This window comes from Gossypium hirsutum, chromosome D01 (genome assembly GCF_007990345.1).
Source record: "Gossypium hirsutum isolate 1008001.06 chromosome D01, Gossypium_hirsutum_v2.1, whole genome shotgun sequence".
Classification (NCBI taxonomy): domain Eukaryota; kingdom Viridiplantae; phylum Streptophyta; class Magnoliopsida; order Malvales; family Malvaceae; genus Gossypium; species Gossypium hirsutum.
Genome location: NC_053437.1, coordinates 2,178,030 through 2,194,869, shown reverse-complemented (window position 1 = coordinate 2,194,869; position 16,840 = coordinate 2,178,030). Strand labels below are relative to the sequence as shown.

The 16,840-nt window shown below is 34.0% G+C and overlaps 3 protein-coding genes across 5 annotated transcripts; 1 reads left to right on the top strand and 2 right to left on the bottom strand.

The window, feature by feature from the left end:
* Positions 1-1,160: 1,160 nt before the first annotated feature.
* On the top strand, positions 1,161-5,360 carry LOC121213718 (serine/threonine-protein kinase PBL27). Its single transcript, XM_041086713.1, has 5 exons — positions 1,161-1,880; positions 2,576-2,775; positions 2,914-3,103; positions 3,635-4,026; positions 4,153-5,360. Exons 1-5 carry the CDS (start codon positions 1,730-1,732, stop codon positions 4,771-4,773), a joined length of 1,554 nt encoding a protein of 517 aa, XP_040942647.1. The 5' UTR covers positions 1,161-1,729; the 3' UTR covers positions 4,774-5,360.
* A 1,242-nt stretch (positions 5,361-6,602) lies between these two features.
* On the bottom strand, positions 6,603-11,661 carry LOC107936132 (uncharacterized). The gene is made up of 8 exons (XM_016868801.2): positions 11,228-11,661; positions 9,300-9,710; positions 9,087-9,207; positions 8,558-8,867; positions 8,202-8,274; positions 7,252-7,342; positions 7,086-7,165; positions 6,603-6,920 (listed from the first exon to the last, which is right to left on the bottom strand). Exons 1-8 carry the CDS (start codon positions 11,276-11,278, stop codon positions 6,786-6,788), a joined length of 1,272 nt encoding a protein of 423 aa, XP_016724290.2. The 5' UTR covers positions 11,279-11,661; the 3' UTR covers positions 6,603-6,785.
* A 1,571-nt stretch (positions 11,662-13,232) lies between these two features.
* LOC107936095 (receptor-like cytosolic serine/threonine-protein kinase RBK2) lies at positions 13,233-16,238 on the bottom strand. 3 transcript variants are annotated; one of them, XR_005909158.1, is made up of 9 exons: positions 15,927-16,095; positions 15,690-15,808; positions 15,178-15,615; positions 14,839-15,090; positions 14,606-14,760; positions 14,422-14,501; positions 14,197-14,332; positions 13,633-13,799; positions 13,233-13,548 (listed from the first exon to the last, which is right to left on the bottom strand). XR_005909158.1 is itself a non-coding variant. In XM_016868747.2 (9 exons), exons 1-9 carry the CDS (start codon positions 15,959-15,961, stop codon positions 13,450-13,452), a joined length of 1,464 nt encoding a protein of 487 aa, XP_016724236.1. In that variant the 5' UTR covers positions 15,962-16,238; the 3' UTR covers positions 13,233-13,449. The 3 variants fall into 3 exon arrangements, 2 of the variants coding, with proteins under 2 accessions (XP_016724236.1, XP_016724237.1); XM_016868747.2 differs by having other exon boundaries at positions 13,633-13,782; positions 15,927-16,238; XM_016868748.2 differs by having other exon boundaries at positions 13,633-13,782; positions 14,839-15,078.
* Positions 16,239-16,840: the final 602 nt, after the last annotated feature.

The window sequence follows — 16,840 nt, the reverse complement described above, 5'->3', positions numbered from 1 at the left end:
CGGGTCAGATTTTTAAATGGAGAGCAAAATCTTTTCGATATTTTTTTTGTTAACAAAAAAAAATCTCGAATCTAATACTAAAAAAGTATTGAATTTTTTACTATTCGATCCAACAAAAAAAAAGGGGTTTAAGAGTAATGGTTACAACTTAATAATAAAAAAACAACTAACTTTAATTATAAAAATCAAGGCATAAAATGGAAAATTTTATTAGTTAGGAATTTGTCAATATTTTTAATGATTAAAAATATAATTATAAGTAAATTTGAATATTATTCGAATAATTAAAATCAATGATTACAAAATGTGATTAAATTAATAATTGAATATAAATTAGAATAAATATAATTAAGGACCATATATGATAAGTCCACACGTAATTTACATAAGACGAGACTTGAACATAAAACCGATATAATCGGTGAAATATTTTATTGAATAGAAAATAAATTAAATTGGAAAAATGTTAAAGCGATTTTAACTTCTTCTAAAATTTCAACGTTTTTGAAAATTGTGAAATTTGAATTTTTATTTATTTATTGAATTTTTGTTGAATATTTTTGTACTTAATATTAACAAAAAAAACTCAATTCACCCCTGTTAATGGATTAGTTGGTTGGACTGGTTGAATTGTGAATCAGTTTATATATCGATCTGAATAGGAATTAAATTGACATCCGTGCAAATTGCTTGTAACTAGTAAAAACAAAACCAATTTATACCGATTGAACCAAATTTATAAATTTTTAACTTTTTATGAATTTTAATTATTTATTTAATTATTGTTGGGCCGACGATTGAATCGGTTGAACCGAGAACTAGTGATCTAACCGTTTCGACCATTGGTCTAGTTATTAAAACGTTATAACATAGTATAAATTGCAAATAAAACATGTTCGAACTACACAAACTAAAATCGAATCAATACGAAGCATAATAGACTAAAAACTAAAATATATCAAAACTATTGTTTTTGGAATCGATTGGTGGTCAAACCAATCAAGCCACCAATTTATTCGGTTCAAATTAAATAAATTATTTAAATATTATAAAATTTTTTAAAAATATATAATATTATAAAATCCAATTCAACTGATCTTTAACTTTATTCAAACGATCCATATAAATTTTCGAGATAATCAATATTTCACCCTATTTCAAATCGATATACCAACTAGTCTGGTCTAATTCTAAATACACTAACAAAAACCTAGGTCAAACTAAAACATATCCAATCAAAAGCATCTGATAATTAATTAGTGGATAAATTAATTTCTAAAATAAATTTACCTATTACTAATCGCTTAATTAGTGGATAATTAATTAATTTACTTTTTAGCCTCCGATAATTAATTAGTGGATAAATTATTATTATTATTATTATTATTATTATTATTATTTTTCGTTTCTTTACCGTCTCTTCTTCTTAGTTCATACACAAAGCACAAGCATTTTTTTTTTCTTCTTTTTCTTCCATTTGTTGATCTGCCACTTGTGACACGATCTTTTCCTTTTAATGGGCACTTGAGATCATAGAAAAGCTGAAAAAAAGAGAGGATTTGAAGGGGAAACACTCGGTAAAGATTGGATTTTTTAAAAGGGAAATTGAGTGATTTTTTTGTTGTGTGAAAAAAAGGGGGTGAAAGTGAGGATGATTTGGAGTAATCTTTGAAGAATTTGTGTTAAATTTTGGGTTTTTGATTCTGGGTTTTTCTCTTGGATTTCGATTATGGGTGGTGGTGGGTGTTTTCCTTGTTTTGGATCATCAAACAAGGAAAAGAGTAATAATGGTGGGAAATCCATTAAAGAACTGAACAACAAGGATTCAACTAAAGATGGCTCAGTTGGTCAGTCTCATCATGTTAATAGAGCTAGTTTAGGTAATCTATTTCCATCTTTTAGCATAATTTTACCTTTTTTTTACTCTTATGTTTGTTTTAAAATTGTGGGTTTTTGATAAGCTGGGATATGTTTCCTTGATTATAAGCAGTTGATCTGATGAACTTTTGGTTTGTTCTTTTTGAGGTGCTTGATTGAATTATATTGTTTATGGCTTTATCTATTCTTTAGCTTTGAATGTTTGTTTCTTTGTTGGTAAACTAGTTTGAATTTTTATAACTCAGATGGGAGGACCTAAGGAATTGTTTGAGAGATCTGCTTGTAGGTTCAGGGACGCCGAATTTTCGTATTATATTGTTGTTCATCCGTGATTGTAGCTAACATTTGGACTAAATTCTAGTAAATGTATATTAAGTGTGAATATGGAATGTTCCTAGATATGATATAAGAATGTAGTTAAATACCTTAGGCGCGTCTTGTTTCACTTTGAATGTTAAATACGGTGTCGAAATCATCGATTTTGAATCAAGTATGGTTGTTTTTGTGTGTGAGATGCTAAAGTGATAGAAGGTTCCTTCTCCATTTCTGGAGGACTCGGTTTTATAGCATTTGCGTTCACTTTATGCCCCAACGGAATGTGGTTTTTAGCTTTTTTTATGCTCTTTTAATTGTAATTCTTATTGTTGTCTATCTTCTTTCATTCCATTTGATGTTTCTGAGTCACTTCTTTGAACAGACAAATCAAAATCTCGGAGTGGTTCTGATTCTAAGAAGGAACCTGCAGTATCTAAAAATGGATCAACCGAAAATATCCCAGCTCAAACATTTACATTTCGAGAGCTTGCTGCTGCCACAAAGAACTTTAGGCCGGAATGTCTATTAGGAGAAGGTGGTTTTGGACATGTTTACAAGGGCCGGTTGGAAAGTACGGGACAGGTCCGTTACCGATACTTGAAACTGATGTCTATATCTGCGTTTTTAAATGTTTTATTATGTTACGGGATTGCACTTTAGTTGCTTGCTCTGTATGATAAACTTGGGATCCGAGTGATGTTAAATATTCTCATACTGCAGGTCGTTGCTGTCAAACAGCTTGATAGAAATGGCCTTCAGGGAAATAGAGAATTCCTCGTTGAAGTTCTCATGCTTAGTCTCTTACACCACCCAAACCTTGTCAACCTGATTGGTTATTGTGCCGATGGGGACCAACGCCTCCTTGTCTACGAGTTTATGCCTTTAGGGTCATTGGAGGATCATTTACATGGTAAGGATGCCAGTCTTTTGGTTTTCATGATACCTGCACTGTTAAGTTGAAAAACAAATTATGTAATAAATTGTAAAGTATCTCTATGGCAGTGAAAATGCTACAAAAAATGCTTATTACCGAGTTTGTAGCCTCATAACCGAGTTATTTATCGATGAAGCAGCTTGGGTTGACTTTAGTATAACAATATTTCCTTCTATAGAGGTCTTTTAACACGTGATGAAAAGTTAATGCTTCTTAGAGTAAGATATCAAGACTTTGGCATTGGAATCTTTACTATTAATAGTAAGCAATCAAATACGGAGCCATCGCATCCTTGAAGCTGTTCTGTCAGCTTGGCTTTTTTTAAATTTACATCTCGTTGTTAGGATTACTTTTAAAGCTTTTGTATTTAAGGGTGCATTAAACATCAGTGTATTCTCATAGGTGGCTTATTTTGGACCCGTGTGATTAATGTCATATCAAGTTCGGCTTAGAGAATCAAACTTTTGGCAGACCGCTATGGTTACATTGTTCTAAATTTGTTTTCAGATCTTCCACCGGATAAGGAACCTTTGGACTGGAATACGAGAATGAAGATTGCAGCTGGTGCAGCCAAGGGATTGGAATACTTGCACGATAAAGCTAGTCCTCCTGTTATATACCGAGACTTAAAATCATCCAACATCCTTCTTGATGAAGGCTATCACCCTAAATTATCTGATTTCGGGCTTGCGAAACTAGGTCCTGTTGGTGACAAAACCCATGTGTCCACTCGTGTAATGGGTACTTATGGTTATTGTGCACCGGAATATGCAATGACCGGCCAGCTCACTCTAAAATCCGATGTCTACAGTTTTGGAGTGGTCTTTCTCGAGCTTATCACGGGGCGCAAGGCCATTGATAATATGCGTGCTCCTGGAGAGCAGAATCTGGTTGCATGGGTAAGTGTCTGTTTTCTTCTACTGTGCCACGATTGTTCCGAAATGTATGCTTATGCTGAATGATTGTGTTAACTTAAATCGAGTTATTTTGTTCTTTTCGATGTTGTCAAAATGGTGGGTTTGTAGGCACGACCGCTTTTCAAAGATCGTAGGAAGTTTCCGAAAATGGCTGACCCGCTACTACAAGGTCGTTATCCGATGCGTGGATTGTACCAAGCTCTTGCAGTTGCAGCAATGTGTTTGCAAGAGCAAGCGGCTACAAGGCCTTTAATAGGCGATGTGGTTACGGCCCTTACGTATTTAGCCTCACAAACTTATGACCCAAATGCCCCTGGCAACCAAAGCAACAGAGTCGGTCCATCAAATCCAAGACTTAAGGATGATAGGAATATGGCTGACGGGTTAGACAGCCCCGAGGGTCGTGGATGGCATCATGGTTCTCCTTCCACGCATAGAAATTCACCTGATTACAGGAAGAGGAATCAGATGAGGGAATCTAGCACCGGTTCTGAGTTGATCAGGAATGACGCTGGTGGGGGATCAGGGAGGAAATGTGGTTCGGATGATTCGGAACGACAAGAATCTAATAGAGGCAGCCCACTGAATGCTTCAAGAGCAAGGGAAACTCCACATAATCGTGTTCTCGATAGAGAACGTGCTGTCGCGGAGGCCAAAGTATGGGGTGAGAATTGGAGGGAGAGAAAACGGGCGAACGCAATGGGTAGCTTTGATGGTACAAATGAGTAATGACCGATGCTACCTAAATACTAACTCATGTCATTCTTCTCTTCCAATCGAGGACATTGCGTATTGGTTTCTTGGAAAAGAATAAAACTCCAACGATAAAACCATCCGTTACTGTCAATCTCCATTTCTACCCCGGAAATAAGAGTTAATGCATGTATCTAACTTTTGACTATTGTTTACTTGTCCTATAGTACATTTCCAAATGCTTCGATTATGTGGTCGAAGGAAGAAACACAAAAAAAGAAGGGATTGAGAGCAGTCGGTTGGTTTCGAGAATTCACAGGTAAATTTCCACCAGCAAAAAAAAAAAAAAATGTATACAACATACTATATGTATTTAGGCTTTTTTCTTTTTCTTTCTTTATTGAGATTCATGTTACAGGAGATGTATGTGGGGGGAAAACTTAGTATAGGTTTGTCTGGATGTCTCACCAGTCTTGTCTAGTTTTCGACTTGTTCGAATTCGTGTATGCGTCTCCGAGTCTACCTTGTTTTCGGCTTTATACATAGAGGTTTCATGATATTATTATCATTTATGTATGATCACCTTCGTCCTATTGTTCTTTATGTAATTACTTGTTTCATTATATTGTCATTCATGTATGATTATCATCATGGTAAAAGTACCACGGAGGTTTTATATTAGGAGTCGGATTGTATTTTGCCACCTCTACTAAAAAAAAAAAGCAAATTAGTTCATGTAGGTTAGATTAAATAGTAAATTGGTCCTTCTGATAAAAGTTTCATCCACTTTTAGTCACTGTATGTCGGCATGAGGTACGCGTGGCACATCACGTGTCACTATTTGATTATTTTATCAATCATGTCGATTTTTAAAAATAAAAATAAATGAGATTTTCAATAGAAAGAACTAATTTGCTCTCTGATATAATATACAAAGATTATTTTGCTTTTTTTTTTTAAGTAGAGAGAACAAAATATAATATAATACCTAGTACAAAGATTTTCATGATATTTTTACCTCATCATCATTGTATCATTTGCTTCACCATTTCATTGCTAGAGGTCTAACAGTTCATGGGCATGGGTCAGGTTACGGATCGGGTTATCTGAAACTTGTCATTTATGACTATGTGCAAAGATAAAATTTTTTTGTAAATATAATTATAAAAAATATAAAACAAATTTGATTTTACATTCACGACTACAACTATATATATAAAAGAGATCCTTGCACATCTACTGAAAATAATAATAATAAATAAAAAGAATTCATTGTATATATTAATTTTAATATTTATAAGTTTATATGTATGTTAACTCGTAAGTCTATTGAAATATAAATATTGGACTCGGAAAATTTTTTTTAGAATAAATTATATTAACAATAATTCAATTATTAGTAATCTTTATAATCACCCAATTATGATAAGTTACAAAATGGCCATTCAATTATTTAATTATCTTTTTAAGTCACCAATTGATTGGCTAACGGTGGGCTTTTAAAATTAGTATTATAACAATTTTAACTCTAATTTTGTAAATTATATCTACTTAGTCTTGATTTTTAAAAAAATTAACTTTTAACATTTACATATTATATATATATTTTCAATCAAATTTAGCTTTTAACTTTGTAAGTTTAAAAGTTATCAGATTACGATATGTAAATGTTAAAATTAAAGTTGTTGTTACGTCAACTTTTAAAATTACGACGGTTAACTAATGACAAAAAAAAAATTAAATAGTCAGATGACCATTTTGTAATTTTTATAATTAGGTGATAAAAAAATTAATAATTGAGTAATTTACATATTTTAAAAAAAAATTATTATCTCAACCTCCTATATATATTTCATTAAAAAATATTAGACTGAATTTAATTAATTCGTATTTAAATTTTAAAAGTGATACTCGGATTTAATACGACACTCGTTGCATACAAGCTCAACCTAATGCTATCCGATATTTAGCAACAAACATTATATCTACATTTAAGGCCTCAATTACTAGGTAATAAGCATAAAAATGCAGGAGCACCAGTCACTAAATCACACTGGGTTCGAATTTCCGGCAACCTGAACTCGCCAACCGAAACACCGGATATACAATGAATTGAGTGCCATAGCTGTCCCGAAACTTATCATTCCCGATAACAGTATAGAGAAAACAGCCTTCATATGGACCTGCATAAAGGCATCGTTGATCACAATTAATCGATACAGAAAGCTATTTCATGCACGTAGTTCAAATTATCTTGGATAAAAAACACGTTGAGTTTCGGTTTGGGATGGATTCGGTGCAAAGCACTAATACGAATTTGCTTGTGAAAAGAAGTTAGTATTGCTTACCACGGTATAGAATACGTGCACGATTACTGCAACGAGTGCGAACTCAAAAGCTGCATACGTCCATATATACTCCTTGATTGCTGCAAAAGTGCAAAATCCGAGAGAAGCCGATGTTAAGATGAACTACAACTCGTAAAAGAATATAAAGTTTGAGGTTCGGGCATACCTAAGAAGAGGGCAAAGATAGAGCCTAAGAGGCCTAGGGTAAACGCAAATGGCGCGGCAATCACAACCGCTTGAGTCTTCATTTCCCGAATCTACAAAATGATGGACGAGGCATGAATTCAACATTATCAAGCCAATGATGAAAAATATAAGCAATTTTGCTTCGATTTTTTCATTTTTCTTGAAGTACCTGTGTTTGACAAACTCTCCAAAGACCCTTAAAAAACTTACCCGTGTTGGATACATACCCGTATTTGAGACTCATATCCGAGTTTACAAGTATAGTTAGGGATGTCAGAGGAATTCAACATATGATGTGCTGAAACTCGGATGGCAAACTAGTTGTATCTAGACAACTCAAATCCAATTAAATAATGCTAAAATGTTTCTTTTACCTACATGCTAGCCTTATATTGCTCCGACTTTTTATTTTTTTGCTTGAAAGTACTCCTGTCCGATACCAAAATCAAACACATTTGTATATGAGCATTGAGGATTTGAAGGAAAGTTCTTATACTCCACATAATTTTTGAAATTTAGTATCTGTACTTCTATTTTCATGAATTTAGTCTTTTCACCTTTCAGATTTCAAAATTCAAGTCCAACGGTTAACATGTTAAAATTATTTTGTTAAATTCAAATTCATTAGAACATTATTTTTTTGTTACGTTGCTATCAAAAGAGGATTTTTTTTATTTCAAAACGTCAAACCAACATTAACAAAAAAAAATAGCAATTGGACCTGATTTTTTAAATCTGAAAAATAAAGAGACTAAATTCCTGAAAATAAAAGTACAGAAACTAAATTCCAAATTTATGTAGAGTACAGGGATCTATTGCATATTTTAACTGTAACTAAATGATTTCAGGGACTTGGATAACATTCAATTCCGCAAAATGAAAAAGATCAGATTCCAGTTTTCAGTTACCGATATAGGTAAAATAGCATACCAGTAGTTGCTCGAGGAAGAAGAAATAGCATATCGTGCTAATTAACACGAGAACCACGAAATCCTGCCAGACACTGCATTTTGAAGTACGTATATGAGAAAAACAGTTAGTTCTCAAGAAAGTATTATGCTGTAGAATAATTATCTATGTTGCTCCGACTGCTAATTTTGCTAGAAGTACTCGTGTCCAATAGCCATATTCTACAAGATATGGATATGGGGAGCTTCCAAATATATGTAAAAACTTTGGGAGAAAAATAAAACATATACATGTCGGACATATAACCATATCCGAGTTCAAGTAACATAGATAATTATTAATGTTATATCATAATTAGATTAACTAGCTGATACTACCTCACGGTTTCTGATGGTAATCTTTGTGGATCGATGTTCTGTCTATTACTCCTTCGAGCTGTAGTAGGCACCCGCAACAAAGTTACGGGTAAGTTCCTCACTTCTTGTCCACATACGTCGCAGTATTTGTTTCCTTTCACACTAAACCATTTTATGGCGCACACCTCGTGCACAAGTTGTAGGGCACCTTTGCAGCTGCATTCCATTTTAAGTGTATTCCTCTCATCACATTCGTCGAAACAGATTCTGCACACGGCTTCCTCTTCAGGAATCTCCTCGTCATCACTTTCTGCAGTAACGGGATTAATATCTGCACATCCCGTAGGAACAGCAAACCAATCTTAAAACTCGAGATGAAAAAACCAACAATAAATGAAGTCAATAGTTGAAAAAAACCGAGTTCCGAGTTCAGTCACTATGTGTTAACCATTGTTGGTCCAAGACTTCAACATCCGTGTCCGACATGAAATCTAATAATAGGGATAAATAAATAGAAAATTAGTCATCAAATGTACGAACCACTACATACCATCACTGTTCTCAGTAGGGGCATGCTCTTTACGAGTATCGAAAGATGCAGATCTCACTATAACGACATTTCGTCCGGGAACTGAAAGAGACCTCGAAACCACAGCAAGCTTAGCTCCTTTCTGCATAAAATTTACAGTAACCATCTCAAAATGCTTTTAAATTTGTGTTTATACGACCAACTTGGAAATAGTCAGAAGTATATGATATATACATTCAATTTACTCCGTTCTCCAGCCATCCTTTCTGTAGCAGGCGTGGCAACTGACGGGGACAAATTTGATGCCGGCGTGACAGGCAGCGATGTACATCTTTGCCAAAAAGATGGGGATGGAAAACTAGCCATACTCGGACTTTCTGGACCGGTTTTGTTGTCAGGGGTGAGGAGGAAGCTTCTCTCGCCATCAGCTATGATACCCTTTTTCTTGAAGCTTAAGCCACGTAAGAAGCCTACCGGTGAGGAACCGCTTCTACCGGAACCTTGGGACTGAAGTAAACCCTTTCCACTATGACTACCAAATCCTATTGGTCTAGGTGGTATTTGAAGTGAAAGATCAGAGTGACGACCACTTGTTTCGGGCCTTGGAGGCTTGTTATCTAAGGGTTCCGGAACAGGAGAATTTGCCTACATTTTATAAGGGTTTAATTCAAGTAATTTCTTTAATAAGCCTACCGAGAACATTCAACATTATAAATAATTCATATAACACATTGAATTGGTAAAATCGAAAATCAGATTCCCTAGAACCAAATTTGCATTTTGGGTCCAAATTTCGGGTCTTGGCTTGAAGAGGCCGCCATTTGGACTAAAAAAGAAAAAGGTAAACACAAGGGAGATGGAAGTACCCATGTTTGAAATATTTCCGGACATGATTATGAGGACATGATCCTCTAAATGCATTGTAAACTTAGAAAAAAAAAATTGAACAAACCCGGATCCTATACTCACATTTGAGTCCGGATAACAAAGACTATTAATGTCTAGTGACACAAAAAATAAGCATCCTTGATCAAGCATTTACACGATTTTCGTTTTGCTTGTGAGGATCGCGCAAAAACTCACCCGCCTGCCCCCAAGAAAAATAAGACATTTCCCAATGCTAAACACACATGCGCACCGCGCACACACATGAGACAAAATATAAGCATCCGTGACCAAGCATTTGCACGATTTCTGTATCATTTACGAGGATCACACAAAAACTCACCCACTACCCCGTCAAGAAAAAGAAGACATTTCTCGATGATACACGCGCATGCATGCACACACATATGACAAAAAAAAAGCAACCTTTAACAAGCATTTACTCAATTTCCGTTTCATTTATGACAATCCACACAAAAACTCGCCCGCCTACCTCCCCCCCCCCAACCCAAGAAAAAGAAGACATTTCTCGATGCTACACACGCACGCACACATGACACAAAAAATAAGCATCCTTGATCAAGCATTTACAAGATTTCCATATCATTTACGAGGATCGCTCAAAAAGTCGCCAGCCTACCCCTCCCCCCCAAGAAAAAGAAGGCATTTCTCAATGCTACACGTCAGCACGCACGCGCATACCATTAAGGAGATCAACAGTTAAATAGTTTCAACATACTCAAGAACATGATAAGAAGAAACAGTTGATTATCTACCGGATGCCTATTTAGTAGCGAATCCGAAATTCATATTTTTACACCTTTGAAATGTATAATTTCATTGAATCTCGACTAATTTACACATAAAGTATACATATCTTTCTCACAATTTATGAAGGAAACAAGATCAAAATCTTCGAAATTCACAAACCCTAAACAATAAGAGATAATCAAACAAAGAAATCTAAGCATTTAAGTATTATCTTCCAAAAAAGGCTTTAAATACCAGGAAAAAAAACAAACTAGTAAAATACACCCTAAAACATCGATCAACAATCTCAGTTTAAAAACAAAAACATAAATCAAGCAAAACTAAGAACATAAATTCACACCATAAAATAGATTGAACCCCAAAAAACAAAAGAGTGAAAAATCATTCAATTCATTTTCTAAGTACTAATTTAATGAAACATTTAGAAACCCATCTCTGGAAAATGAAGCAAAATATAAATTTCTCCTCAAATCTATATATTAAGGTAAAAAAAGAAAGAAGGAAACCTGAGAAGAACCATTTGAAACTCCATTGCTAACAGCTTCAGTTGCTTGCATTGTTAGTTCTTGTATAAGCTCACAAGAAACCCCCCTCAAGAAATAAAATGTAAGAAATAAATATAAAAATCAATCGATGAAAATAAATTAAGAAAAAGGAGAATAATTAATGCAACAAAACAAAAAACATGAGAAACGAAGAATCAAAAGACGGTGCAAACGCAAAGATATACGAAGGAATAAATCTCTACATAAAATTATTAAAAGAAATATATTTTCTTTTATTAATATATAATAATATGATATTGAGGATTTAATTGCAATGGTGATCGGGTCGCAGTCAGTAGGACTTGGGAAGATGACGACAGAATCGTGTCTGAAAGACAGACCACCCTGCCTTTTCCTTGCCGTTTCCTCATGTCCTTCTTTTTTCTACTTACTCGCGAATATGTGCTCATTCTCTACTCGCTTTATGTATTTGCCACGTCAATTGTGCCAGTCGATTTTTTACTTGGAACTGATTCGATTTGTAAAAGTTTCCTTCTTTTTTACGATTTCTTTTCATTTTTAGAGATTTTTTTTTATTTTTCTTACTATATTTATTTTAAATTTCTCAAAAAAAATATTTTTATATTTTGACACTATCTAAATCATAAATAAAAAAATAATGTGTTTCAACATACTTAAATTTATATTTTCTTGTATTGAGAATAATAGTCATACCAATTGACTTGTATTGAGAACAATACTCATACCAATTGAACTAACGCTCAATCAATTTATAATCTAATATTTTAAAATTAGCATGTAAATAATGATAAAAATTGGTAATTATATTTTAATTTTTTAAAATATAAAAAAACAATCCAATAATAGATAAAAACAATATATATTAGTCATTATGAGAGCACAACATTGACATGTGAGAGTGGAGTTGACAAAATGAAAGCAAGTGGGAGACTTAGGTCCATTGTTACCATCACACATTCATTACACACTCCATAAATTATTTAGGAAATTTCCTAAATACATACAAACTCCTCTTCTTTTAACTTTTTTTTCCACCCAAATTTCATTTTTTTTGGGTCATAGTAACCTATTTGATTTGATTGTGATTTTAATTTTAATTTTAATTTAATAAATTAAATATTTTTTATTGACTAATCAATAAAGTGATAAAAAATTTATGTTAAAATAATTCTTAAATTATATATCTTATGTTAAATTTTGTATTAAAAAAATAACATTATTTTTTTTAATTTTAAATAATTGAAAATAAAATTAATTTTAATTTTGAAATTAAATAAATTAGTTTTTTTAAAAATTGATCGAGCAATTTAATTCATGTTAATTTCAAAAGTGAGCAATAAAAGACAATTAATCACGGTGTTAATGTTTTTCGTCAATTGTATATAGTTTTGATTTGTATAATAATAAATTTAGCAATGTTTTAGCAGTTTACACATTCTGTCAATTTGATAATGATTTAACAGTTTTAGCCTGTAACATTTACGTAAATGTGAAAATATTGAAGCTAAATTTGTTGAAATTTTTAAAATCTGGACCAAATTGATAAAAGAGTGTAAATATCAAGAGCTAAATTTATTATTATACCAATAAAATTTATGGGCATAATGGCTTGACATCATCTTCATCTTCCTCCGACTTATCACCGACAGTCTGCTCAGGATTTCAAACTCAACGATACATTTAACCGAAGATATTAATGCAATGATTAATTGTACTTAAGTGTTTACTTTCGAAATTGAATATACTCTTTTTTTCATTTAAATAAATTTTTTAATATTTATAATATAATATTATATAATTTATTCTTCATATAATACAAAATAACTTGATATATATATACCATATAATTAAAAAGTAAACTGGGCTAAGTCCGATCTTGAATGTTAGATATTTAACTATTTTTGTTTAAGTTTATTTTTTAAATATAATATTTGATCTAAATTGTTACAAATGTTAGAAGAATTTAGGTTTTGTACGAATAATCTAACCCAAATTACCCTCAAATTAGGGTTCATTGTTAACATGAAGCCATAGCAACGAACTTCATTGAAAAAAGAACTGAATTCAAAGACACCCAAAGGCAAGCTATAAAACAGAGGACCGAACAGACTTTAAAACATCATTACAGTGACCTAAAAGAACCTCCATTTGCCTGTAGATATCATTCAAATACTATGTTTGTGTTGTATTCTTCTGCAACATCACGGATCTTCTTCGAGTAAATCCTCACAGGTATCGCCTTCTTCGAGTTGTTTCAGCGTCTCCTGGCAGCTGTTATTGCCTTTAAGAATGTCTACGACCTATTGAAACAAATCAAAGATCAAAAACCTGAAGTTTTTAAAACTTGTTTCGGAAGAAATTTTATGCGTAATGAAAGGACATGCCTGACTCATTCGGGGTCGATCGGCTTCGGATGGACATATGCAAATAGAAGCTAGAACTAGAACACGGTTTAGCTGATCGGAGTCGTAGTCATCCCGTAGAGATGGATCGATAAGTTGTTCGATCTTGTTTTCTCTGATCAAAGGGTTTGCCTGCAAGGATTCGTATACTGAAGTTCAAATCATCAGAAATACTTGGCCTAGCTATATGATAATGTAGTTGTCGAGTGTTTTTCTCTCTCTTCTTTGGATGATAAGATTGTATATTTGTATAATACGGTTACTGTTCATTGATGAGACATCTTAGAATAAGTTTCATGTATGCCAACATGTATCTTACTCTACACTAAACACGTGTTTATACGGTTCCATGCGTGATCTCACATGTGACCTCGTAGGAGGATACAGATCTCCCTCTTATGAACACTTAATGCTATGAGAGCTCCTACGCGAGCCCAACACGCGAGCTCAATATGCGAACCACGTGGAGCCCGACCCGAACCCATTCGGGATACGGATCGGTAATAATAACTATCATAACAATAGTTTTAAGTTCAAGAAACCTACCCACATAATAAGGCTTTTCTGTGAATTATCGAGAGCTTGCCTCCCGGTAACAAGTTCCAATAGCACTACTCCGAAAGCAAAGACATCCGTTTTTTCATTCACTATGCCATGCAAGAAGAACTCGGGAGGAAGGTAACTGTCATGAAAGGAATTTCGTTTAAAATTTTTATGAACAACAACGAAATTTTAAAGTTCGGAAACCGAGTATGATTCCATATTACAAACCCGAATGTGCCTTCTACTTTAGAGACAATGTGATGAGTCCATTGATTAGGTAACCACTTTGAAAGACCAAAATCAGATATCTGCAATTCCATATGGAAATTCAATCTTAAAATATATATATATGCATAATGAATGTTTAGTTTTACTAAGATTACGGCATACATGTTCACGGTTTGACATGTACCTGAGCGTCGAAGTCCTCTGAAAGCAATATGTTTGCAGGCTTGATATCTTTATGGATGATTCGCCTCTGGCAACCTTCGTGAAGATAGCAAAGGCCTTCGGCAGCCCCGAGGGCGATCTTGAATCGAATGCACCAATTTAGCTTCTCCTTTGAGCCTGTATATGCATAGCAAAGAAGTTGAAATGCTAGAACATGTGAAGAAACCCGAAACTAGAGGGTTCGGAATAACGAACCGTAAAGTAATGATGCCAAGCTTCCATGAGGAGACAATTGAAGAACAAGGTGCATCCCTCCATCAACTCCGTACCCAATCAATTGAGCAATATTTGGATGATCGACATGAACTACAATCCCGAGCTCAGACAAGAAATCCACTGTCATCTCTTCGGGTGAACCTCTGGTTAGTCGCTTAATGGCAACGAACTTTCCGTCTTTTAATCTCCCTTTGTAAACTTCTGCATACCCTCCTTCTCCTATCAAATTTTCTTCACAAAAAAAAAAAAGTGAATAAATGTTCGTCAGCCTCAGAGGCAATACGGAAACATAAAACCAATGAATTGAAATTTACTAACCGCGACTGAAGTTATCGGTCGCTTCCCGAAGCTCCGATAACGAGAAGTTCTTCCAGGAAGATTTAAAACAGGACAGTTCGGCATCAAGAGACGAAGAAATTTGTGGAACAACGTCACCTTTGATTCTTTTCTTCTTTCTTCGAGTGAGCTTCGGTTTTATAGGCAAGCCTTGAGAAGAAACTCCTTGTCTCTTTTTCCGCGTCCGAAAGAAATCACGCCAGTGAATGCTCGTGTTCGAATGACGTTGGTTTTCGAAGTCCGCCGACGAAGTGCTGGCATAAGGAACCGGTTCGGATTCAGCAGATTCTATTGCTACCGACGCCATACTCGAATCTATAGATTCTTCTTCACTTGTCGAACAATCCTCAAGAGTATCATCCGTCGGAGACGGCTCATCTACCGCCCTCTCTTTGTCGGCACCTAACGATTCCTTCAAATCTAACACGACACACATTTCCAACTTTAGCAAAATATAGCTAAAAACCGACATTAAAGAACACAGAAACGCGTACCGAGATGCGAGATCTTGTCGAAGAAACCAGCTCGATGCCGTCTTCCTATGTTTAGGAAAGGCTTTTTGAACTTTTCATTGACAGTTTTATTAGAGCTTTTGTTATCAATGGATTGTTCACTGGGGAATAAAATCAAAAACGAAAACTAAATTCAATTCGATCAATAAACAAACAAGAACCCAAAGCTGCAAATTAAAAGTAAATCATAAAGAAAACCAGATATAATGAGTAAAGTACCATGAATGAGGAGAAAAATGTTGGGTATTTTCCATGGTGTTTTCCTCAACCAGCAAGAGAAAGAGAATTTACATTGACAATGATTGAACAAAAAGAGAATTTACATTTACAATAATTGAACAAAGGATCCATGTCTTTTTATTTAATCAATTAATTGTTTTGGTTTTAAAGATTTACCTGAATTTTGTTCTTGAAAGTGGATAATTTGTGATCAGTTACTTCTAAATTTTTAATCCATTTTTAGCAGGGGGAAAATCTAGAAAAAGAAAAGGAAAAAAAAAAAGGCTGTTTTTTTATGTTTATAGTTAGCGTAAGTTAAGGAAAGTGGAAGGCTTGTAAGAAGCACCTTTAATGGCGGCTGTTATGGTAACTCCTCCTTTGTTCAGTTTCTGACACGTGGAATAACATACTCTTTTTTCTTTTATTCTTCCACTTTCTGTTGCAATTGTAAGTATTATCCGGTTAAAAAAATCGAGAAAATAAAACATCAAAAAGGTTAAATTCTGCTATTAGTCCTTGTAATTTTTAAATGTTTCATTTTTTTCCTTTCATTTTTCAACTTTACCCAAAAATGGATGGAAAGACTTTCAATTTTTCCATCTTTCTTACCCAACACATCTATGAAAATTGGAGAGAAAAATTAGAGTCGGAAGAACATTGGTTTGGGTATGTGTAATCTACTGGTATTGAAGTTAGAAAATTGATGAAAGCAATCATTGAATCCATTGATGGCACCCCTTTTGATTTCAAGGAGCTTGATCTTTTGCAATGGAACTTTTGAAGGGGAAGCGGTTTCTTCTCGTGTTAGATGATGTTTGGAATGAAAAGTACGAAGCCATTGAAGGTTGGAGCAAAAGGTAATCTGGTCATTGTTACAACTGGAATGGAGAAAGTTGCTCTTATCATGGCTACTC